The sequence below is a fragment of the Andrographis paniculata genome, unplaced genomic scaffold, assembly GCF_009805555.1.
Source record: "Andrographis paniculata isolate CXL003 unplaced genomic scaffold, ASM980555v1 Contig77END, whole genome shotgun sequence".
Taxonomy (NCBI): domain Eukaryota; kingdom Viridiplantae; phylum Streptophyta; class Magnoliopsida; order Lamiales; family Acanthaceae; genus Andrographis; species Andrographis paniculata.
This window is the reverse complement of record NW_026137614.1, coordinates 976926-1002315: the sequence shown is the minus strand read 5'-3', so window position 1 is coordinate 1002315 and position 25390 is coordinate 976926. Positions and strand designations below refer to the sequence as shown.

The window sequence follows — 25390 nt, the reverse complement described above, 5'->3', positions numbered from 1 at the left end:
AAGAACACCTTCCCAGTTGCTTGATGGAACATGAGGTCGGTCATTCGCCATGTTTGTTAACACTTCAAGTGTTTTGGTTTTCAAAATATGCCTTAGAATGAAATGCGAGAAACAGTGTTCTTTAAAGGAAGGAGTTTGTTTCGGTTCCTACAAATTTGGAAATTAAAAGGTGATCCTTGTTTTGTGAGAAGAAGGAACAATATATTACTAAGTCAAATGTTGTTACAAAAGGGGAAATATTACAACAGTGCCCCTAGAGCAGTTTTTATATGTGTCCATTTGATTTCATCCCTGGATAGCCTTCTGGTATTGGCAGCCGTCTGATATCTTATGATGAATTGGGATCGGGCTTGGGTTTTCAGCTCTTGATCCAATTCGGCCTCGTTTTTTGTATACTTCTCAAGCAGACGCTGCTCATTGGTAATTTGCTTATCCAGGGTAGACTGTTCTTTCCTTAGCTCCCGCAATTCTGCCTCCTTTTTCTGAATGGCTTCATCAACTTGAGCCTTCGTGCTAAGGAGACCGCCCAGCCTTCCAGCAGTCTGCTGAAGGGATTCTCGGGTCTTAGCCAAAGAATGCTCCAGCGTTGTTTGATCGAAGACAGGCTGGGGGGTTTCGGCTGACAGGAGTCCAATGACTAACACTTCAGTCTTGAGCTCTGTAAGTCTTTCCATCAGCCGATGCAGAATGGGGACGGCTGGCGATTCCGTCGGAGTGTAAAAAAGAAGGCCACCAACCGTCTGAATGAGTCTGTCCAATAAGTCGGATCTTAATTCTGACAGGGGTTGGTTAATGGCCTCAGTGAATATAGTTTGGGCCTCCGCTGGAACCGGAACAGTCGATAGGACAGCTAAGTCCGAAGGCCCCTGCAAGTCCTACAATGTCAATAAGTATTCCAAGCGAGGTGCAAATTTTTCAGATAAGATATGTGTCACCTCTGGGCGGACTGCTGTCAGTGAGGGGGGCAGCAATGAGGTCGGTCGAGTAGGGCAGACAGCTGGTATAACAGCAGCCGACTCGTCGGCTGCTGCGAATGGTCGCTGAGGTGCCGACCTGGGTCCCTATGGAAAGTGGTATATAAAACAGTTAGTGTTTTCCGAAAGAAACATTATGGCATGGATTGGTTTAATCTTACCAAATTCACGGAAGTCTCCGAATCGGATGAAGACACTTCTTCCATTTCTGGAGGTTGGGCTGCCACAGGTGGTTCTTCTGCCTGCCACTCGATGGCTAGAGGGAGCGCCGCTGCTGGTTGGGCGGCTGCAGGTTGGGCGGCTGCATCTAGAGCCACTGCAGCCGGGATCTCTGGGGCACCTTCGATTTCGGGATCAGCAGCATCAGGGATGTCGTTTTGAGGGTCAGCTTCGGCGAGGGCGGCCGGTTCTTCCTTCGACATGGATGAGTCTGATGCCATGTATGGCGGTCGACCCATCTGGGAAGTAGTCCCCTCGCTGTCAGAAGAGACCCCTGCTGCTGATGCGATGGGTGAAGGTGTCTGTGAAAAATCATGGAAATGTTTGGTGTTAAATATATCAAGGTTGATCATTAGAATCCTACGTATTGCTGATGAGAGAACTTACTGGTTCTATAGGCACTACTGGTAAAGATTGCCTCCTGGTCGGGTGCCTGGCCCGACCACTCCTCGGTACGGGAGGAAGAGTTTGCCTCCTCGTCGGGTCCTCCGCCCGACTGCTCATTGGCAAATTGGTCTGGACCAAAGGCCCGATTGAATGGTCGGTTGGGACTGGCGTCGCTTGTGTGGTCGGTATTACCAAGGTCGGTTCTGATGAATGAAATAAGTGAAATCAAAGTTAAGATATAGTGAATTGGTTCACGGTTTTAAGAAAACTTACCTATTCGGGGTCGGGTCCTTGCTGATGTCCTAGTAGTTCCACGGTCCGCTGGAGCTTGTTGGTCGGCCCCAGAGGTCGGGGGTGTTTGCAGCTGGGAAGCTTTCCTTTTTCGCGTGGGAACACTAGATCCGATTCCCGGGGCGGCTGTTTGTTGCTGAGTGCTAGTATGTCTAGCCGCCCCTAGAACCAATCCTTGGGGGGGGAGGAGTATGCTCAGCAACCGATCCTCATTAGGGGAAATCAGGGGCCATACAACCGACCACCATTCATTGAATGTATCTACAGTCTCAGGGTTGGAGCGGAAAGGAATATAAGAATTGGAAATTATATACGTGGTGAGTTGGGAGATATAAGAAGGGATTGAATTAGGTAGGACTCGTCGGTCAGGACTTTGAAAAATTATATGCGGACAAGCGACGGGTCCAGGGATACCTTGGCAACAGCCGAACTGGCGCGCCATAAATTGAGGTTCATAATTAAAAGTGTAAAAGGTTTTCTGCCCTTTTTTATCAAGTTTTTGCTGCTAAAAAGAGACCTGGGTTTGAGGGCAATGTCCCAGGCAAAAGGATAGGTGGGATGAGGACAAGGCTCAGGAATCGGAAGAGGATTTGGTGCTGGAAAGGGCCAAAAATGGTCGGGAGCATAACCCGCATATTTTTTATACATAGAAAATCGAGAGTTACTGCGGGTATCCGTTACAATGGCGATTATTATTGGATCGGAAGATTGGAGTTTATTTCGTCCTGAGCAGAGTCGGTTGAGGGCTAATCCCAAATGTTTTTCGGATGTTGGCATAGTGGGCGGAGATCCTAAGTTAAACGCGTTGGGGAAGTAAAGACGGAACCAAAGTTCTAAAAACCAAAAAGGACCCGACGCGGCAGTGTCTAATTTTCTACTATCATTATCTGTTAGACGAAGGCTAACTCTAGTAAGTCCTTCAAACAAATTGGCTAAAAACAAGGTGCCAAGGGAAAAGAACCGACCTGACGCGATATGAATGGCCAGGTCGAGATGAGAAGGGAGAACACATTTGGAAGGGGAAACAATGACGTACCTACAAAGCCAAAAAAGGATAAAGGCAGTATGCTCCCGGTCGGTCACAGGGGTCCCTGGAGCCCCTTGCTGATCGGTTGCGAACTTTGTCCAACCCCATTCCCTCACACCTTGTAAAGACCATCCCGGATGGTCTTCTGATGGCTCCTGCCCATCTAGGGCTCCCATTACAGGGTCTTCACCCACGACTGGGAGATGCGCGATCATTGCGACGTCCATAAGAGTTGGACCAAAGGGGCCAGATGGTAGGAGAAAAGTCCCATTTTCCGCATTCCAGAAGGCAGACATGGCCAAGAGCACCTTCTCATGCAGGTTGATAGGCATGGTGGACAGTAGTATTGCTTGGTCGATTTTTTGAGATCGCCATTGGGTCTGGAAGTGTTCTGCTACCCGTCGATACCAAGCGCGGTAAGGATCTTTTGGGTCCGTGAGATGGGTTTTGATGCTGTCTCGAATGCGAACTGCTTGGTAGTTAGGGTTGTTGATAGCCAAGGAATTTCGGGATTCCAAAACTTCCCTCATCCGATTTGAGTCTTCAGGAGTAGTGCAATATGGACGGATCGTCGGAGTTAGTACTTTCGAGGCTGAAAATGGACCCTCTGGGAGGGTTCCGTCGAAAGGAAGGGCAGGAATGTATTGATTCGCCATAGTTAGAGTGTTTTGGGATTGTGATTCACAAAGGCTTGTATTGCGGCGAAGGAAGTTAATCAGGAGTATTGCAGTAACTGGTGCAGTTGCTAAGGGAATTTTTCAAGAGGGTAGTGATTTATGAACTTCCAAACATTGATTGTTAAATGGCGTTTGAAAGTCCCTTGGCGGCGGGCAAGTTGTTACGTACGAAATTTAGAATTAGGTTAAAAGCCCAAGGTAAAAAGAAGAATGGGTCTGGCAATAGGGTTGATTGAACTTGCTGAAGGACACCGTGAGGAAATCAAGGAAAATAGATTTATTTCTAAGGAAAATATAAGACGGAAAGACCTCAGGTCGGAAGGTCTTCAGGTCGGTAGGTCCTCAAGACGGAAAGACCTCAGGTCGGAAGGTTTTCAGGTCGGTAGGTCCTCAAGACGGAAAGACCTCAGGTCGGAAGGTTTTCAGGTCGGTAGGTCCTCAAGACGGAAAGACCTCAGGTCGGAAGGTTTTCAGGTCGGGAGGTCCTCAAGACGGAAAGTCATCAGGACGGAAGGACTTCAGGTCGGTAGGTCCTCAAGACGGAAAGACCTCAGGTCGGAAGGTTTTCAGGTCGGAAGGTCCTCAAGGCGGAAAGTCATCAGGACGGGAAGTCCGCAGGTCGGGAAGTCATCAGGACGGGAAGTCCGCAGGTCGGGAGGCCTCAGGTCGGGTAAACCGTAGATCGGATAGAAGGTGAAGTCGGACAGACGCGGAGGTCTTTGATCAAAGACGGAGGGCGGCTGATGCGGAGGTCGGCCCAAGTGAGGTCGGGCGAAGAAGCAGGTCGGGCGAAGGACGAAGTCGGGCCAAAAGAGCGGAAGGTCTGTGGTCGGCTCAAAGAGTGAAATATAGGGATAATTTTGGTCTGCTGGGGACACGTGTCAGCATTAGAAGGGTTGGAAGACGGTTGGGAAGGAGACGTTGTAACCGTTCGGGTGACGGTTTTCGGTACGGTTTCCCAGAGAATATTTAAGGGTTTGAATCATCATTTGGCAAGGCATCTTCAATCAACTTCAACAAAGCAAAGTCAGATTTGGGGATCACCACTTTAAATTTCAGTCTTTTATTTTCCAGTTTATTTTCTGTACCATACAGTGTTTAGAGATTCCTAATCTCAGACACTAATTAATCAAGTTTAAGGATATTTTCTATATCTTTGAATTTTACTTTATTTTTGTTGAAAAATATACATCAACAAATTTTATTCCAACATTGTTATCTTATTTAATGAATTAATCTTTATAGATTACTATTTTGGGCAATTTTATTATTATTATTTTCTTTTAATTTCTGAATTTGCATCATAAACATTACGGTCCATCCTCGAATCGCCCGAAACTATCTTTAAAAAATTTCGATGCTACTTCCAAATTAGAGTAAGGAGTGCATGCAATTTCAGAGACTATTGGAAATTCTTAGGCTATTTCTTAAACAACTTTTCATGATAGATTTTATATAATAATAAATATTTATCAAAATTCAATTAAAAATTTAAAATATATATTTAAAAAATAAAATACAATAGTACCAAAAAAAAAAAAGGAATCCAAATATAACAACACAACAACATTACTATTTTGCACACCAAATCAACTACACAACCGTCATTCACTAGTGTACAAGCCCTTTAGGAGGGCTTCCACCGACAAAAATAGGAATAACACTATCAAAAACTTAATAATTAGTTTCGGAAATAGCCACGACTATAATAATATATTTTAAATAATATTAAATGAATTACTTTGAAAGTTCTGAGTCCATTCTATGACTGATGTTTATGGCTCAAAAATAACGAAAATATATTATGTTTAATATTTTTATTTAAAAAAAAAAATACAAAAATTTGAAACCCATTCCGAAGTTGGTGCTATGGGCTTCAAAAATCCCGAAACTCTATTAAATGAGTTTAGAAATTTATGTATCTTTATCAAATATAATATTTTTTAATATTTAAAAAATTATAGAAATTTCGAGTCCATAAACCATATTATGTAACAATATGGTCGTGTATAATTTATATATGGCCGTGTAATTTTCAGGTCAGCTGTCACGTCAACCTCCGTTATGTCCACGTCAACAATTTACAGTAGTTTTTTAACAATGAGATCAAAATTGATTGAAATGGTTTATAATGAGACTAAAATTGATTGAAATTGTTTATAATAGAATTAAAATTGATGAGTTTTTTATATTGAGACTAAAATTAATAAATTTTGATTATATAGAAACCAAAATTGATTTTTTTTTCCATTATAATTAATTTAATTTAAATAATTTGATTTAGTTTAATAATTAACTTAATTTAAAGTAGATTTGAATTTGACACAAGAAGATAAACTTGGTTTTTATTATATACTTGATTTATATGATTTTATGTTACCTTGTTATTATTTATAAGTTTATGTGTATTGATTTTAATAAATATCTACTTGGTACTTTGTAGTTTTTGTTTTATTATATTAGACAAATAAATTTTATGTTATTTTTTATGAATAAATTAATCAAATTTTATTAAATATTTTTATTTTTCATATAAAAGTAAAATGGTAAAATTATTCTATTTTTTTATTTTCCTATCTTGATTAACCAAACCCAAAAATAAAATTTTCTCTCATCTCTCATCTCTTCCCTTCCAAATGAACCACACACACTATTACAATATTAATATTCTCTCTCCTCACTTCGCCCCTACCCTCATTTGAACCAAACATACTCTAAAAGTTCCGAAGTTTATTAAATATAATATTTTTAGTACTAAAAATGTAAATAAATTTCGAGTTCATTCCAAAGCAATGCTATAAGATTCGAAAATTCCAAAGTTGTCTTAAATATAATATTTCGAAAATTCTGAATTTATTCCAAATAATAATATATTTCAATTATTATTAGTATTCGAAGTTTCGAAGTCAGGTAAAATAATTCAAACACCCCGTCTCGCCCCTTTCTTCTTCTTCCTCTTTATCTTTCTTCCCTTTACTTCTTCTTCTTCTTCTTAGTTGCCTTACTTCCCCTTACTTGTTCTTCGTCTTCGTCTTTTTCTTCTCCGTTTCCTTCCTTCCTATCTTTTTCTTCTTCTTCTTCTTCCTTCCCTCCTCCTCCTCATTCTTTTTCTTCTTCATCCCTCAATCCATCACCAACCGCCACTTCCAGAAGACATCACAGTCGAGTCCTCGAGTTCAGAAGGAGCTAGTCGGAGAAAACTGCTGCTATTGCCGTTTGGTGGTTGCCAGAAAGAGCTGGCCGGAGGAAATTGCTGCGGATGGCGTTCCTGGTTTTCGGAAAGTGTTGGATGGAGAAAATTACTGCCGTTGTTGTTGCCAATTTGTTCGGAGGTTCCCGGAAAGAGCTAATCGGAGGAAGCCACTGCCCATGAAGAGCTATCCAGAGGATGTCGTTGTTGATTTGTTCGGTAGTTTCAGGATAGAGCTGGCCGGAGTCGTCGTCGTGAACTGCGGAAGGGAGTCTATTGCAGTATATTTTTTAGTGTATAGCAGAGAAGCATTTCGCCGAAAAATTTCTTCAGCGACCTAATTATGGATTTATATTTTTTTATAAATACTTCAGAAAATACGAAATAAAGATAATTGGTCTCGAAAATTACAATATAATTTGGGTTCTATATTCACGCGCTTTCCCTATGGACCTATTTGAAGATAGACTCGGGAATTCCTAGTCTTCTTTTATTTTCTTTGAAAAATCCGAGACTCTTTAATATAGTCTAAAAAATTTTAAACCTAGTTAAATGGAAACAAGGTTTTGTCTTCAGGTACCTTTCCAAAGCTTTTTAAATTTTGTCTCGTTATCCCTTTAAAATTCGAACCAATTTCACTACCAAAAATAATATCTAAAAAATAAATTATTAACTATAAAAATAATTTCGTTGCAAAAATATTTTTGCTAGAAAATTCGACTTTCATAGAAAAAATGTTTGTTACAAAATTACTTTTCATAAATAAAATCATTTGGCTAAAACAAAATGATACATATTTTGTTGCTAAACTCTTTCGTTATGAATTTTAATTTTATAGAAAAAAAAGTTTTAGCTACGAAATCATATTTTTGTAGTTATATCTCTTTTATTAACTTTCATTGCAAGAAAAACTTATTTTTCGTTACGAAAGTCATATTGTCACAAAAGACTTCTACTAACGTGGTATAGGCATAGCAAAAAAATTTTTGCTATAAATTCTTACATTTTGCTACGAAATTTTTTTGTTGCTGAATTTTAACTTTTTTATAATGTTTTCTGAAGCAAATTACTACATTTCTAGTAGAAAAAAATCCCATGCCCGGAACTTTTTATGTATATATTTGTGAGAGAATCTTAGTTGTATATATTTCCTGATGAGCAGAGTTGCAGGGGGATGAATTCTCCTAGGCAAACTAAGGTCATTATCTATCAATTACTCAACTTTTTGCAACAATAAAAATGCAGTTGATCTATAATAATTTTACTTCAATCATAGATTTTAATTTTTACTCTAAAAATATATTCCATATATATATATATTTATATTATTTTATATGACTTTTCATATTTGTAAATCACAACAAACTTTAATTTGTTTTTACATTATCACTAAAAAATATATAAGTTATATTTTATTATAAAATTACTTATATTAAAATTAGCATTTATAATTAATAACTATAACAAATAAAATAATTTTAAATAAATAATTAAATACCATCAAGGAAAATATGATATAATAATTAAACAAAGACAACATAATATTATTAGCTTGTAATGATTTATTTAGAGAACATGCATTATATTCATAATTCAATAAAAATGCGACATGCTTATTCAGTGGAGTTACTATACTACTCTCATATATGCTCTATTAAATCATTACAGAGTGTGAAATTGGCATATTTGTCTCTAATTTGTCTATATCGGGAAAGAAATTTTTTAAGTTGGATGATTTCATCGGTTGTCATTTCAATTGATGGGGGTGGTTCTTCTAAAACTTCTCTGGTAGATGCACTGAAATCTCATTTATCTTCTATTAACATATCATGCATAATAATGCAACCTGTGATAATATCACACTTTTTTTTTTTTTTTGCCAAAATCGAACATCTCCATCAATTATATACCAATGTGATTGTAGAACCCTGAAAGCACATTCAACATCTTTTCTACAAGACTCTTGTTTATGTGCAAATTATCTTTTCTTTGGACTTTGTAGATCGTGAATACTTTGCATAGAAGTATCCCACTTAAGATAAATACCATCAACCATATAATATCCTATGTTGTATTATTTCCCATGAAGGCTATAATGTGCATGAAAAGCAATACCTAGAGTAAGATTTGAAAACAAGTGAGAGGATTCTAAAACATTAACATCATTATTGGAACCTGACATACCAAAATATGCATGTCCATCCAAAAATTATAATCAGCCACAGCTTCACGAATAATAGTTGGTGATTCATTACGACCTACATATTGACCTTTGAAAGACGTAGGCAATTTTTTCATTTCCAATGCATACAATCTAAACTGTCCAACGCACCAAGTAACATTGCAATATATTAACATTAGGATGTTAAAGATATTCACCAATTTTAATGTACTCATAAGTTGAATATATAGCCAGTGGTGTAACTACGTTGGGGCAAGGTGAGCTCGAGCCCCACCCCATCCTTTAATTTTTTATTATAATTTATATAATTTTTAAGTTATATATAGTAACAAAATATTAACAATTTTGATATATCAAAAAAAAAATTGTAACAAAAAATTTATTTACTTTTTCATTGTAATAAATACCGAAATTTTAATATATCAAAATTTTTGGTATGATCTAATATCATATTGAAATTTTAGTGCAATAACAATATATAATTTGATATTTTCAATATATACTAAAATAATTTTGGTATTTTAGTATTCGGTATATCGGTATATACATATAATTCAATATATTGATACCAAAATTATTATTTAAAATTTTAGGATTTGGGTATGAAATGGTATATATCGATATTATACCAAAATTTTGGTACGGTATCAGTATATATATTTATCATACCGATTTTTCGGCATATCGAATTTTGAAAAAAAATTAGCCCCCTCCCCTTTTATTCGAGTTCTGGTTCCGCCGCTGTCTGTAGCTACACCATATTGTAACACACTAAAAACAATAGTTATCTTTTGTATGGTTGACAAGTCAAGTCTAACAATACCATCTCTTCGTTGTTGAAAATATGGATCATGATCTTCAACCGCATCAACAATATGAAGAAACAGACTTCAAGACACTCAAAATCGTTGACAAAATATTTTTTCATTATATAAAGAATTATTTGAAAAATAATCATTATATAAATTACGATCTGAACTTTCATGATTATGATTAATTACTTGATAACCAGCGATAGAGCTTCAATATGTTGATTGAGAGAGATTGAGTAATTGTTTCAAATAAACATTATTTTGTATCAATATGAAAATTGCTACTTCATCATTTTGAATGGATTCCATAAAATTTATGCTCACTTCTTTATCATCTAACGATGAAGAGTTATTCATACTGAAGAAATAATATTGTTTCGATATGTACTGGATATATGCTTAATGAATAAATCTTGGTTGAATGCCCATAAATTTATAGAAAGAAGAGTTTAAATAAATTTTAAATATATGATAATTATTTAGATAATATAGATATACATCCAACGGATGAAATGATGATGTAATCCAATGCATTGCTTATGATTGCTCTTACATGAATAAATAGATTTTTATAATTTATAATATATATAATTGTTTGAATAGTATTAATAGATATCCAATGGAATAACTGAAGATGAAATCCAAATGTACGGTTCCGATTAGTCAAAGTAGGATGGCTACATTCATAACAAGAATTGATTGATTAGAATTTTTTTAAATATATGTATGTATGTATAGTCAAATATAAAATAATTAATTGAGATTGGTTAAAAAGGTGTTGATAATATTTTAGTTCGATCCAGTGGCTAGTGGCTAGGATATTGTGAAATCTAAACCTACGTTTGAGATTAAACCTTTCAATGGATAAAATTTGATATCTATCCGAACTTTTTGTCTAAAAATATAACTTTCTATCTTTTGAGTAATTGCACCACAATATCTCACTTCTCATTCTAATATAATAAAAGTTTATTAAAATATCATTTTGAAATATTCATCCGAGGTTGTGGTTATAGTCGTGATAAAGATGTGTTGTATGCCAACAATATTTAGATATCTCGCAAGATTCAATTACTGGAAAAAAACAATCAACGAATCAATTTTCGAACCAAATCACTAATGCATATAACCAAACTAAAAATTGAAAGATACGTACTGCAAGATCTGTACAAAATCGGATCCAAACTATAGAGAAATCTATTCAAAAGTTACTTTCTTGCATCAAGAAAGTGAAAATATTAAAATTCAATAGAGCTGCTGAGATGGATATTAATTTATTGTTAATATATTTTATAACTTCAAAGTATTATTCGCCGGATAACACTATTTTTGAATCTTTTGAAAATTCATCATTTTCTATTAACTTAGGCGATAATAACAATTGATTAATTTTAAATTATAATGTTGGTGGACTTTCGTATGAATGTCCCACAGGTGTAAAAAAGGAAAAAAAAAAAAAAAATATGAGATAAAGAAGTTGCCAATGTTTCTTTTAAGTTAAAGAGCAAAATTCAATAGTTCTGAAGATACTACAAAAATCATCTTTGTACATACAAGAATTTTTGCAATTGGAACAAAAAAAAAATAGCATTTTAGACAATGACACGCTAAGAAAAATTATAAAAATGGACTTAAATATTATTTTTTTATCTTACTTATGATTTTTATTACTAGCTCAAGAAAGATGAAATTTACGTAAAAGAACAATGGAACTCATGAATCAAATCTATAGTCTTCTTCAAATATACTTTTTCGAAATTTTAGTGATATTGGTCGAGATAGAAATAATGGTATTCCTCCATATTAAATTAATGTATTTTAATATTTTATGTAATTTGTATTTTATCAATGTAATTTTTTATTTTTTTTTTATGCAATGTGTTTTTATGTAATATGTATTTGATCAATGTAATATTTTATATAATTTATTTTTTAAGCAATGTGTTTTGTATTTTAATTTTATTTTCTTAAATAATTTTATAACAAATGTTATTTTCAATTTTAAATAAATTTAAATTTAAATACAAATGTATATTTTTTTTAATAATTATACATACATAGAATATAGTTTTTTATGAAAAAATATGTAAAATTATTATTTTCAAAATAAAAAAATACACGTCATTTTTTAAAAAACAAAATTACACATTACTTTTAAAAAAAATAAAATTACATATTACTTTCCAAAAAAATAAAATTATATATCACTTTTAAAAAAATAAAATTACATATCACTTTTCAAAAAATAAAATTATGTATCACTTTTAAAAAATAAAGTTATATAATTTTTTTTTTAAAATATAAAATTATGTATCACGGTTTAAAATATAAAGTTATATACTCCATCCGTCCATTTTCTAATGTCCCGATTGATATTTACACGTTTTCTAGGCAATTAGTTTTTTTATAAATTGACAAATTTACAATTTATCTTTTAGAAAAGTATGACGTTAGTTCGTGGACAGAGAGTATCATTTTTCAAAAAAAAAATTACACAATACACCTTAAAATTAATAAAATTACACAAAACATCTCACTCCAAAAATGGAGTGGGGGCTAGAGGAGAAATTTGAAAACAATATCTCATATGTATACTCAATTATGATTTTTGTCATATTAATCTCGCTAGCAAAATATATTATAGATGTTTACAAAAATCGTTATTTCTATTATTTGGCCGTCCGTGATGTGAACGTTACGCGCGGAGAAATGACATAAATAACAACTTTTACAAACATGTAGAATATATTTTGTCAGCGAGATAAATACAGAAGAAATGTGATATAAGGTATACATGCGAGATACTTTTTACAATTTCTCAGAATTATAGTGTTAGCAAACTCTATATATGGAGTATAAAATGAGGTTGAGTTGAAACCCCAACCGCCAATTTTAACACAACTCATTTATGGAGTGTATTGGAGTTGCTCTAAAAGATTTGAGAGGAAACCTTTTCCTCGCAAACTTGCAAATTTTTTGTAATGATGTTAATATTAAAAAAAAAAATAAATCTATTTTTATATATATGGGGTTTATTTATTTTGTATTTTTTTATAAATGTGTTTTTACCGCTAAGTATCGAGAATTCTATGCTAATAATGCGTTTAATTGTTCACTTTTTGTGAGAGGTAAAATATATATTATATAGTACTTGATCTTAGAAATTAAAATAAAACTTTAGATTCATAAAAGAAATATTATCTAAAAGAGAAATCACTGTCACTAAACATTTTTGTGATCCAAAATTGAATCGGAATTGAATTTATTGTGCAATTTTTTTGGTCTAAGCTGAATAGTTATTAAGATAATATTTTTATTTTTATTTTTTTAAGAAATAAATAATTATATTTATATACATTTTTTATTTTACATTAAATCATATATAAAAATATTTATATTAACTAAAATATCATTGTTGGTAAAATAACATCATATTAAATAGATTTTTAATTAATTATATATATTACTCCTTCGGTCCGTTAAGTTTATTCTTACTTTCTTTTTCGTTCGTCCGTTAAATTTATCTCGTTACTATATTTGAAAAATTTAAAAGTAAATATTTAATTATTACCTTTCATTCAATATTTATTTACAATAAATACTACTCATTTTATTACATTATCTCTCAATTTTCTTTAATTTTTAATTAAATTTTTAAAAATATCATCAACTATGTTTTTATTTTCTCTATTTGTTTAATAAATTTTTCTTTTTTAATCTACGTGCTGAGCCCAAATTGGCTAAATTTCTCGGAAGGAGGGAGTATATTATAATTAAATATAGTATTAACTAAAATATCATTCCCCGTAAAATGACCGCTTTCTATTACTCCCTCCCTCCGTTCCGGATATCATATCCACGTTGCCATTTCTGTCCATCCCACGTACCATATCACTTTCATTTTTTGGAAAATGATTACACAAATTAATCTCATTTTAAATTTTTTAATTTTTTTTAAATTTTAATTAAACTAATTAGTTATCTTAATTTTAATTTATAATTATTTATATTATAGGATAATTATTTTCACTAATACATTCTTAATTATCTACTAATTATACCCCTTCTAAAATACCGTGTCTACAGTGTAGCAGACACGGTATCCGGGACGGAGGGAGTATTATTAAACTAATTCATATTAAATATTTTTAATAAATATAAATCGATTTAATTAAATTTTTAAATTTTGGTAGAATTTACTCAAAACTCCTTTATTTCTATCTCTCTCTTTAATAAATAAATATTTTTATTTATATTTAAAATTCTTCATGTTTTATAAAATTAGTTTTAAATTAAATATAAATTGGTAAATATATATTTTTATTTTTTATTATATAATATTTTATTATCTATAAAATGAGATCTATATTGTATATGTTTTATTGGAATATAATACTAGAAATATTTAAAATACCAATAATACTATTTCTATAAAAATAATAAAATAATAAAATAATATCATAATTTATTATGGGTGTCTTTGGCAATTAGTTGATAGTTGTTAATTGTTAACTTTTTCGATTAATTGTTAACTTATTCAATTAGTTGGTTTGAGTAGTTTATTCAATTAGCAGTTTCTATTAAAAATTTTGGTAAAATATTCGTTTGATATTACTTGTTTATATGTAAAATGACAATTAATTATATTTTGTATTTTATTTTTAAAATATTTAGTTGTATTCTTCCTTGTATATGATTTTTTTAAAAAAAAAATTATTCCTTATTAAATTATGAAAATTTTATTAAAATATTTGCTTTTTTTATTTTTTAAATAGTTTGTAAGGAATTATATATATGTTTTTATTAAGTTAATTTTTAATTAAGTTTTTTATTATTTATAATTTTAAATAAATTTATTCTAATATGTTTATCATTAATAAAATATTTATGTCACAAAAAATATATAGTATATATAAATAAATTAATGATGATTTCAATTATATCAATTTTATAAAAATAAATTTAAAAGTTAATTAAAAAAATATATTAACATAATTAATAAATATTACAATGAAAAATATATTAATACGTGTAAAATAGTAAGATGAATGGTTTATTTTTAAGGTCAAAGAAGGAATAAAAGAAACTTTCAAAATTTAGCTTTTTCCGGCCAATTATTTTAAAAACTAATTTACCAAACATTTAAATTAATTTTTTTACTAGTCAAACAATTAAAAATTATTTAATAAGAAAAAAATTGTTTCCCAAACACCCTCTATTAATAACTTAATAATTTGTATTACATAAATAATCGTGTCCCTAACTAAATGGGACATCATATACGGGACAGAGGGATATTTCATTTTTAGATAATAGAATCCAAAATTTTGAATGTTTTATTACACCTCCCATAAAATATCCAAACACATAATTTTTATTGTTTAGACAAATTATTAATTTAAATATTTATAATTGTTAGCAAAAGAATTCGAAAGATGAGGAATCAAAATGGCAAAAATAATAGTTAAAATGGCAGATCCAGGCTGAAATAGATGCATGGCCCAAGGAAGCAAAATCAAAAGCTCAAATTGAACATGACTAAGGAATGAGTGATGAAAAGTCCACTTGAGAAAAAAAAGACTCAAATCAGCAGAGGCCCACGAACTAAATAAGCAACCCTGTGGAAGAAGCTTAATCTCCTGCAAAGAAAAATCCGCAGCAGAAAATTAATGAAAATAATGACACTGGGGTTGGATCATCGGTCTAAATATATTGGTCTAAATTTATCCAGTTCAACCGGTTGACCCAATTAAAATTAAACGCATGTGTATTTATTTATTTATATTTTTTTATTTTGTTAAAAATCAAAATCTAATTAATTTATCGAATATTTGCATAATAGTCCCTATCATTTTCCCCCAGTTCTTCCATCTGTGTTGTTCTGCAAATCGATTTTAACCCCAATTCTTCTTTGTGTTATCCGAATCGACTTAACCTTCAGACCACCCAGTCCTTCCACCGTCAAGAAAACTGGGTAAATTTGGACCGATGATCCCAAGCCGTGTTTACTCGAACGCGACTTGTGTTGTCTTTGACTCTTGTGTAGTGTTACGTGTCTTGGGGCCCTAACCCTGAGATTGAATTGTTGCTTTCGTGTTCACATCGCCGATCGATCACCGGTATCTTGCTTGCATTCCATGGACGCGGCGCCGGTAGGGTTTTCTGCGCTTCCGTCTGGGGAGCCGGATGATGTTCAGAATTTTGAGGCGTCCGTGGAGGCGATGGAGAGATTAATCAAATACCAATTTCGTGACAGGAGGCGTCTCAAAGATGACTTGATGCATCCCTCCTATACAGACTCTTCGTCCTATCAGCGGCTCGAATTTGTAGGTGATGCCGCTCTAGGTTTGGCTATATCCAATCTTGTTTTCCTGTAGTACCCCGACGCCGACCCCGGAAAACTCTCGTTGCTGCAAGCAGCCAACATTAGCACCGAGAAGCTCGCTCGCGTCGCCGTCCGCCACCAGTTTTATAAGTATGTTCGCCATAACGCTGCTGTTCTTGACGAAAAGGTAATTTTCTTTTCTTTCTCTGTTTTCTGTGAAGAAATTTAACGCTGCTCTTTTGCAACTGGAATTTAATTTTACGAGGTTTAGATATATATATATATATATAATTTCTTCCTATCTACAAATGCAATATGTATGTGCGTCGTCTTCCTCTCTTTCTTTTTGTGGTTGTTTAATCTATTACACAATTGTAATTTTAGTTTGTTCTTGTTCTATGTAAGTTAGTGGATCAGTATGCTTAGAAATTCTGAAGGCATTTGTATTTACAGCTTGAGCCTTAAATTGAGGCATACGACAGTGCGTTTTTTATTTGGGACATGGATTTCTGCAGCTGAAAGTTGTGAAGTTGGTCAGGTTTCCATCAAGCACTTGATACAGACATTTCAACTCATATCAATTGGCTTGATGGAAACTTGGCTAATTTTTCAAACTTTCTCTGTTGAAATCATGCCCCTTTTAATGGTTTGCTTCAGGTAAGGGATTTTCTAACGGCCATAGAAGAAGAGGATGACACTGAGTGTTATGGGGGTTTGGTGAAAGCACCCAAAGTTCTTGCCGACATTGTGGAATCAATTGCAGCTCCCGTATACGTTGATTCCGGCTTTGACTTAAAGCTTATGTGGAAGGTCAGCTTCCATTTACTTACTTTGGATGGCTAATCGTTGTTTATTCTGTTAAATGTGTTGTGAATGTATATAGTTGGGTTTTGTGTGATAAGTTTGTAATGTGTTTTATGGTTCGCAATGTATCTAATTGGATTTGTATAAATGTGTATAAAAAATTTATATTGTTACTTAATGTTAAACATGTATGTAAATTGGTTTGTGTGTGAATGTCAAGTCAGTCCAACTTTCGACCAACCAAAAGATGATTGTCCAAGGGTACAACAGACAGTCATAGACGAGCAGGGGCTTTTGTTTCCCACCAGCCTTAACCGACTTCTGTTCGGGAGGGGGGGCGTTGGACGATTGAATTTAGCTTCCGGACTTTTGAAATTCAAACCGGCTAGCTCTTCACTGTTTGAATTATGTGGTGTGAGATTTTGTCTATATCTTTTGTTAGCTGCTAGCTTTTTATTTCTAACTTATTTGGAACTTTTGTTAGGATCTTTTGTCTTCGCCTTTTGACTTGATTTCTTGGGAATGCCCGGGAATGCCCGGAGTAGTTGTATATAACTCATTATTTATTTATTATTATTATGATGATTATGATATATCTCATTCATCAATTCCCAATTAAATAATAAAATTTAAGTTCTCATTATTATTATAAAACCCTGCTTACAATCAATTATTTCTCATTTTGTTTGACATGTAATGTGTATTAGTTGCAATTGCCAACAATTATATGTGAATAATTGAATTTGAGCATAAGCTATATACCGAAGCTTAAGAAAACCAAGAATACTTTACAAAATAGGCCATGACATAATATATATTCTCCTTTCTCTGCATCATGTCCCAATGAACAAAAAAACTCTATTTTGTAAGTAATTGACAGTTTGATCATTTCACCCTTATGCTTCACTATACATATACCATCTATATAGAACTACATGTGTCCACCCATTTATAAATATATAGTTTAATAATATTAAATAGTAATTCATAACAAGAAGGCTAACTAATAAATAAAATATTTTTGCAAGTTTTAAAGTTAATGGTAATTATAAATCTAATAGAAGTAAATACATATTTGTAAAACAAGATTTCTTCAAAATAAGCTAGTGGCAGAAAAGTTAGAATTAAATATTAAAATGCCATCTAATATGTTTACATAATCCCTTAGCGTTAAAGATGGACAAATAAAATCTGATCTCTTATTCTCAGTTTGAAGCACCATATAATTCGATATCCGAACTCAGTTGCTACATATGATGATAATCACTGCTTTCACCACCGATACGCGATGACTGAACCTACGTCAATTAACGATAAAACGGTTAAATAAAAAAGGTAGTAAACTAATTCATTTTAATGGAAATGCATATCATCATAAAAAATACCTCAAGCAACTCGGTGAAGTTCATTGAATAAGATGGTTCACTGTGGTAAAGAGATGGTATGCTTGGTATTAAATTAACTGCTGACATCTAAGAAAGTTGGAAAAAAAAATATATAAAACTATTACAAATCAAATATGATTTTTTTTTTCCAAACAAAGTAAGAGCAAATAATTTTTTTATAAAATTTTTGAAATAAAATTGAACCTGTGAAGGGATCTGATAAGGTTGCAATGGAATGCTACCAGGTAAATATGTCTCGTTAGCGCTTGTCTGCAGAGCCAATAAATTTATCACAATTTTTTTTGAGTAAATAAAAACTTTAACATTATAGTAAATAGTCCGCACCTTGGTTTCTGTTAAATATTCATGTCCTCGAACTTCAAATTATTTTTTCTTCCTTACCGTGTTTCTTTCCAATGCACTTTTTGGCCTTTTGCCCGAACGTATCTTTGCCTTATTCTTTATACCTTTCACATAAGTATTTTCTTCTTTATTCATACCAGCATTATCACCCTCCTTCATAGATGATGAATGCTCTTTTCGGCGATTTAGTTGTTCACTCACTTTTTCAGTCGTCCTCAACACTGTATCTCTAGCAAACTCATATGATTCCTTGCTTTCTAAAGCCATTGATACCAGTTTGTTGCATAATTGACTCAAATCCTTATAGCGCAAACTTAACTCTTTTTTTGGGTCATCCGTAGCGTGGTCATCGCAATGCATTCCACTATGCGAAACACCTACCCTTGCATCTTTTGTCCACCTCTTTAATATATATTGACTGGGGATCTTAAAAACTTCATTTTTTTGGTGAGAATTTTTAGTCCATGAGAACATAATATCCCAGAAAAATCAAATTTCTTGCAGCTGCATGCAACTGTCCTATCTGATGAATCGTATTTGACAAAATGGTACCTCGAAGTCTCAAGATAGTTAACCTGATATTCTGTAATGCTTTCATGTGTTCTAGTAACAACACTTACACAATCATACGCTTTTCCCAATTCCTTATGGAAAATTTTAAATACTTCTGGGGTATACACATTTGCGGCATGTCTTAGGAGCTGAGTTGGCATTGAGAGAATAGGTGCACTGGTACTTGCTTTAAAATCGGCCTGCAACTGTGCATATCAACGAGATTCGATCAGATTTTCAAACTTTTCAAAAAATAGCCGCAAATTGTTCTTTGAACTGACATATCACTTAACGACACTATTAATACTTTCACTGCGTTGTGTCGTTGTAATATCAGCACAAAAGAATTGACGACCATATACCAAAGCCCATTTTTCTTTCACTTTAAATAACTTTCTCTACCATGCATTTTCCATCAAATTATACTGCACCAACATTTTATTCCATTCATGCAAAAACTCATCCTCTTCGTCAAAATCGCAAATACATCTTCCAAAATCATGCGCAAAGTTTTCATGCTCAACGAAGGCACCACTCAAATGTATGGCAGCATTTTGATAAATATGCCAAATATATAACGTACAAAACAAAACAAATTTCGGAATTATTCTACGAAAAAGTATCTATATGTTACAAAAGTAAAACTTTAAGTTTATTAAACTATTTATGCATAATAAAAAACCTATGATGAGTGTCAGGCCACCTCGAAGCCAATGCATTTGCCATTGCTTGATCTTGATCTGTCAAAATGGTAGTCAGTTTTCTTCCATACATAGTGCTGGCGAATGCGTCAAATAACCACTGAAATGAGGGAATAGTCTCATCGTATAAAAGTGCTGCGCCAAAAACCACTGTTTGTTTGTGGTGATTAACACCAACAAACAAGGCCAACGGACAATTTTCCCTAATCTTTCTATACGTAGTGTCGAAAGAAACTACATCTCCAAAATCAATATAATCTGCTCGCATTCTCCCATCAGCCCAAAATATGTTTTTAATCATACCATCTTCATCCACTTGAATAGAATATGAGAAATTTGAGTCTCTACTTTGCATTCCTTGCAAATATTCTAACACCCCTCCAGTATCTCCCACCTTCATGTACTTTGTCCTCTTCGATCGCAAGTAATTTTTAATGTCTTGCCTTGCAAATCCCAAGTTATCCCGACTACCGGCTTCCTTAACCATTAAATTATGTGAGAGTTTTGGAGCAAGTCCCACATGTTCGGCTATTTCAATTTGCGCAGCATGGACCTCGTCTATTCTCCTATGCGACAGGAAAAAATGAGTCTTCTGAGGACTAGTGAGCTGATGAGTGTGTTGAGAAATAAACTCAAACACTTCGTATTTCTCATTATCTTTCAATCGAATTCTCATCATTGCCTTACACCCGAATCTTTTTATTGCCCGAGGAGCTCTTATATTATTATTTCTTTTATCTTCCCCCTTGTACCTTCGGCACTGCAAGAAAATATTCTAAATTTTATCCTTCATGTTCGATCTCTATGCATTTTATGTCTTTTTATGCCAAAACCTGTTTTCCTAGCATATGCTAAGTAAAACTGATAAGCGTCTTCTTCATTGTCAAATTCCTTTCCAATTTGAGGTTTTTCTTCGATAGAAATATGATGATTATATGGTTGATCATCATTTTCCATATTCGTAAAGTCCAATCTACGTGAAGAAGAAGATTTATTCATGTCTGACTCGTCAATCTCCATTATCTATAATTTAAAAAATTCAAACAAATATCATTTAAAAATTCAGCCATCATCATTTAAAAAGATTAATAATTTATCACAACAAAAAATTAAAAAATCAACCGATCCACTTTTGCACAAAATGCCAATATAAATCAATAATAATCCATAGAGTAGATGGGGTGAACAAATTCGACTGAAATAATACTACTATAGAAATTTAGAGAAAAGTAAATCTTAACTTCAAAATTCTACAAACTTTATTAAAGAACAAATACAAGACCTACATTTCAAATCCTCTGCGGACATTCATCGAATACTTGCTAAAATATTTCATAATTTTTAAAAATTATTATTGATTATTTTTCTATCTCATTTGAAGAGATTGTATGCAAATTAAATTAAATAATTGTATTGTGTTAAGGTGTATAGATACAGTATAATAAAAATAAAAAGATGAAAAAAAAAAAACCTAGAGTGGGAAGAGTAGAAAGAAAAAACGAGAAAAGTGAAAAATAAAATAAATAAATACCTGTTGTAGTTCTCTTGGCAGCGGAAGGACTGAGTCCGAAGATGAAGTCGATTTGGAGAACACAGTAGAGAATGATTGAGGTCTGAGGGTAAAATCGATTTGCAGAAAATAGAAGAATTGGGAGGGAAATGATATTGTGCAAATATTTGCTAAATTAATTAAAATTTGATTTTTAACAAAATAAAAAAATAAACAAATAAGTACACACGCGTTTAATTTTGATTGGGTGAACCGGTTAAACTGGGTAAATTTAGACCGATGATCCCAACCCTGACACTTGCGGTAGTGGAACTTTCAATTAAGTTTGAGCTATTCAAGAGTCATGGATGTTTTGAGCTATTTAAGTTGAGCTATTAATGAAAGTGATGTGTTTTTTTTTCTAATTTTAATGAAAATTCATTTCTAAGTTCTTTTCTTCTAATTTTAATCAGCAGATTTACTACTTCTACAACCACCTAGGACTACTGCTTCTACAACCCTGCTTCTCGACATCAACAATAAGAAAGAAGCACTTCCGTATGGGATTGTCTGGTGGTGTAGAGATTGAACGTGTGACCGTGAAGTTATGGGTTCAAATCCTATGCAGGGTATTAGGTTCGATTGAAAACAACAATAATAATTTAAAAGAAAAACAATAATAATAATAATAATATATATTAAAATAAAACTATGTAAACATTCCTAAAATAATAATTAGAATCAGTACTATATAATGATTATATTTAGAAAAAAATAGTACTATAAAATTACATTAGTAAACTGAAAATTAGTCAAAAATATTAAAACAATACTGATATTTTTTAAAAAATAAAATAAAAAGCATAATATTAATTGCAAAAAGTATAGCAATAATATTTAAACAGCACATAAATCATTCAAACGTATACAACAATAATTTTTAAAAAAAAACAGTAGTAATAAAAAAATATATTAAAATAAAACTCTCTGCTTTTAATGGAGCAGTATTAAGTCATCATTTTACCTATGGTATAGAATTACAATAAATATAAAAATAGTAAAAATATATTAAAATAATTAATATTACTTCCACAAATTTCATAATCTCTTTTTTAAGAACATGCAAATAATTTCAGAAGAGAACAATAATAATTTTGGAAGAACACAATAATAATAAAATTTATTAAAACAATTCTCTTTGTAATAATTCCAAATTGACATGACATTATCGTCAATCTTCCCGTATTTTCAGTTCATTTTGCAATGTTTTTTAAAAATTAAATTGCAATCAAAGAGAAAGAGACACAAGAAGATAATTGATAATAATGAACTCATTACTATTTTACATTTTTTATTTAATTTGCACTGTTTAATTAAAAAGTAATCGTATGGATTAGAATTATCAGCATGGTAATAACAGATCTCAATATTGTTATATATTTTGGCCGATGATTATTGAGGTCTAGAATGCACATAATCGATCCGTCCAAATTGAAGCCCGGATCCGACAACCCGTTACCCGATCCGAATCTTTGAGAGACCTGTCGGATCATAGGTTGCCTGGATCTTGATCGATTTAAACCGGTCTGGTCTGGACTGCTGAACGCATTGGTCTGTTCTGCTATATATATATATATATATTGCTGATCCCTTGAACCAGGTTAACTTCACTCATTCAGAACAGAGACAGAACAGACGCGACGCAACCCTTCTCTCAAGCCCTAGGCGATTCCGATCGATCTCTGCCTACCTTCTCCGGTGAATCTGTCCGGCGAGTTGGAAGTTTCTTCTTCTCCTTCGATGCGCGCCTTCCCCCATGGAGTTTCCTACGGTTTGGTTTGTCAATTTGTGCCTTCTTTGTTGGTTCGCAGTGTAATTTGTCTGCGATGTTGTTTAGGCTTTAATTTCGACAATGTTTCTTTAGATTGAGTTTCGGTTTAGCGTGTTTGTTGTGTTTCCGTGGCATGTCGTTTGTGATTGGATCTTAGATGTGTGTTTGATGTCGGTTGGTTTGATATTAGGGTAAACTGAGTCCGAATTGTTGCTTCCGTTTAAAAAAAAAAAACTACATCAATCACATAGCATACAAATTAAGAATCTAATACATGCATTTCAATTGTTTCACCAAGAATCATAATATACCGAAAATAAAGAGATAGGGTTTAGCCTTTTACCACAATTCAAGTCCTACCAAACTCAAATCAAATTTTCTTTCAATTTCGCAATCGGTTGATCACCCAGGACTCTGATACCACTGTTGTTACTAATCCAAGATCCAATAAGCTATATTCTTTCGAAATCAAATCAACATCGAACAAAATTTAAAGAAAACTTCGATTTATTACGGAAGCAACGATTCGGACTCAATTTACCCTAATATCAAATCAACCGACATCAAACACACATCCAAGACCCAACCACAAATGACACGCACGGAAATGCAACAAACACGCTAAACCGAAACCCAATCTAAGGAAACATTGCCGAAATTAAAGCCTAAATAACATCGCAGACAAGTTACACTGTGAACCAACAAAGAAGGCACAAATCGACAAATCAAACCATAGGAAACTCCACGGGGGAAGGCGCACATCGAAAGAGAAGAAGAAACTCCCAACTTGCCGTATAGATTCACCGAAGAAGGCAGACAGAGATCGATCGGAATCGCCTAGGGCTTGAGAGAAGGGCTGCGTCGCGTCTGTTCTGTCTCTGTTCTGAATGAGTGAAGTTAACCCGGTTCAAGGGATCAGCAATATATATATATATAGCATAACAGACCAGTGCGTTCAGCGGTCCAGACCAGACCGGTTCAAACCTATCCAGATCCAGGCAGCTTATGATCCGACGGGTCCCTCAAAGATTCAGGTCGGGTAGCGGGTTGCCGGATCAGGGCTTCAATTTGGGCGAGTCGATTGTATGCATTCTAGGCCTCAATAATCACCGGCCAAAATATATAACAAATCTCCACCTTATTTTGGGCATCTAAGATTATTTTCTCGGGTGTCATCACGATCCGAACTTTCATTGCTTCTAAGCATTTTAGTTCATTTTAAAACAGTAGCTTTGCTAAGTGTGAAAATCAAACTGCTTATTTCTTGTGGGGATTTAGTTGAAGATATGCATGAGATACTAAAATTAGAACTAATTGCTGAAACTTATGAATACTTTGATGCATGATGTTGTTTGATGTGTGATGAGTTGCATGTATTCCTTGATATCTTTTCGATTTGATTGTTTATTTGGTATTACGTGGATTGAGTTCCTGATGTGATCCTTTTATGTGGATTGTGATGTGATCCTATTATGTGGATTCTATTGGTGATGTGATCCTGAAGTGTTCTACATGTTAGAATTTAGCATTGATATTTAGTGATCATGCTTGTTATTTGGATTGCATTTTTTTTGTGTGTGTGTGTGCTCCAGTTGCTTTTGTTTGATTAAAGCATTTTGTTTCCTTATTTGATTGTTTGTGGTCATCGTGCCTGTATATTTGCGGTTAGGCTGTGAGTTCTTTGTGCTTAGGCTGTAGGATTTTGTGCTTAGACTGTAGGACTTAGTGCTTAGACTGTTGGACTTTGTGCTTGGGCTGTAGGACTTTATGCTTATGTTGTAGGACTTCGTGCTTAGGTTGTAGGGTTTTGCGCTTAGGCTGTAGGACTTTATACTTAGGCTGTAGGACTCCGTGCTTAGGTTGTAGGGCTGCATGTTTGAATTGTAGGGTCGTGTACTTAAGTTGTAGAGTAGTGTGTCTAAGCTATAAAGTAGTGTGTCTAAGTCTGTAAAGTAGTGTGTCTGAGGCATAGAGTAACGTGTCTAAGTCGCAGAGTAGTGTATCTAAGTTGTGAAGTAGTGTGTCTGAGCTGTAGAGTAGTGTGTCTAAGCTAGAGAGTTGTGTGTATGGGCTGTAGAATAATGTGTCTAAGGCATAGAGTTATGTGACTATACTATTTCGTGTGCCTATGAGTTCTCTAGTTGATATCGAATAAGGTGGAGCTCATGTTATGTGATTCTA

At 33.2% G+C, this 25390-nt stretch overlaps 1 protein-coding gene and 1 pseudogene across 1 annotated transcript; one reads left to right on the top strand and one right to left on the bottom strand.

Annotated features, from left to right (window-relative positions):
• Positions 1 to 15603: 15603 nt before the first annotated feature.
• Positions 15604 to 17479, top strand: LOC127239339 (ribonuclease 3-like protein 2; annotated as a pseudogene).
• A 2107-nt stretch (positions 17480 to 19586) lies between these two features.
• On the bottom strand, positions 19587 to 20909 carry LOC127239173 (protein FAR1-RELATED SEQUENCE 5-like). Its single transcript, XM_051257203.1, has 3 exons — positions 20723 to 20909; positions 19871 to 20546; positions 19587 to 19677 (listed from the first exon to the last, which is right to left on the bottom strand). Exons 1-3 carry the CDS (start codon positions 20907 to 20909, stop codon positions 19587 to 19589), a joined length of 954 nt encoding a protein of 317 aa, XP_051113160.1.
• Positions 20910 to 25390: the final 4481 nt, after the last annotated feature.

What these genes read in the sequence shown, in the direction of transcription:
- LOC127239173 (XM_051257203.1), bottom strand. Translation starts at nt 20,909, where the DNA reads ATGGAGATTGACGAGTCAGACATGAATAAATCTTCTTCTTCACGTAGA. An exon ending in AGCATATGCTAGGAAAACAG is followed by an intron (nt 20,547 to 20,722) that starts GTTTTGGCATAA and finishes TTCGATTGAAAG; the next exon opens with ATAATGAGAAATACGAAGTG. An exon ending in TGGCCTGACACTCATCATAG is followed by an intron (nt 19,678 to 19,870) that starts GTTTTTTATTAT and finishes TGATTTTGGAAG; the next exon opens with ATGTATTTGCGATTTTGACG.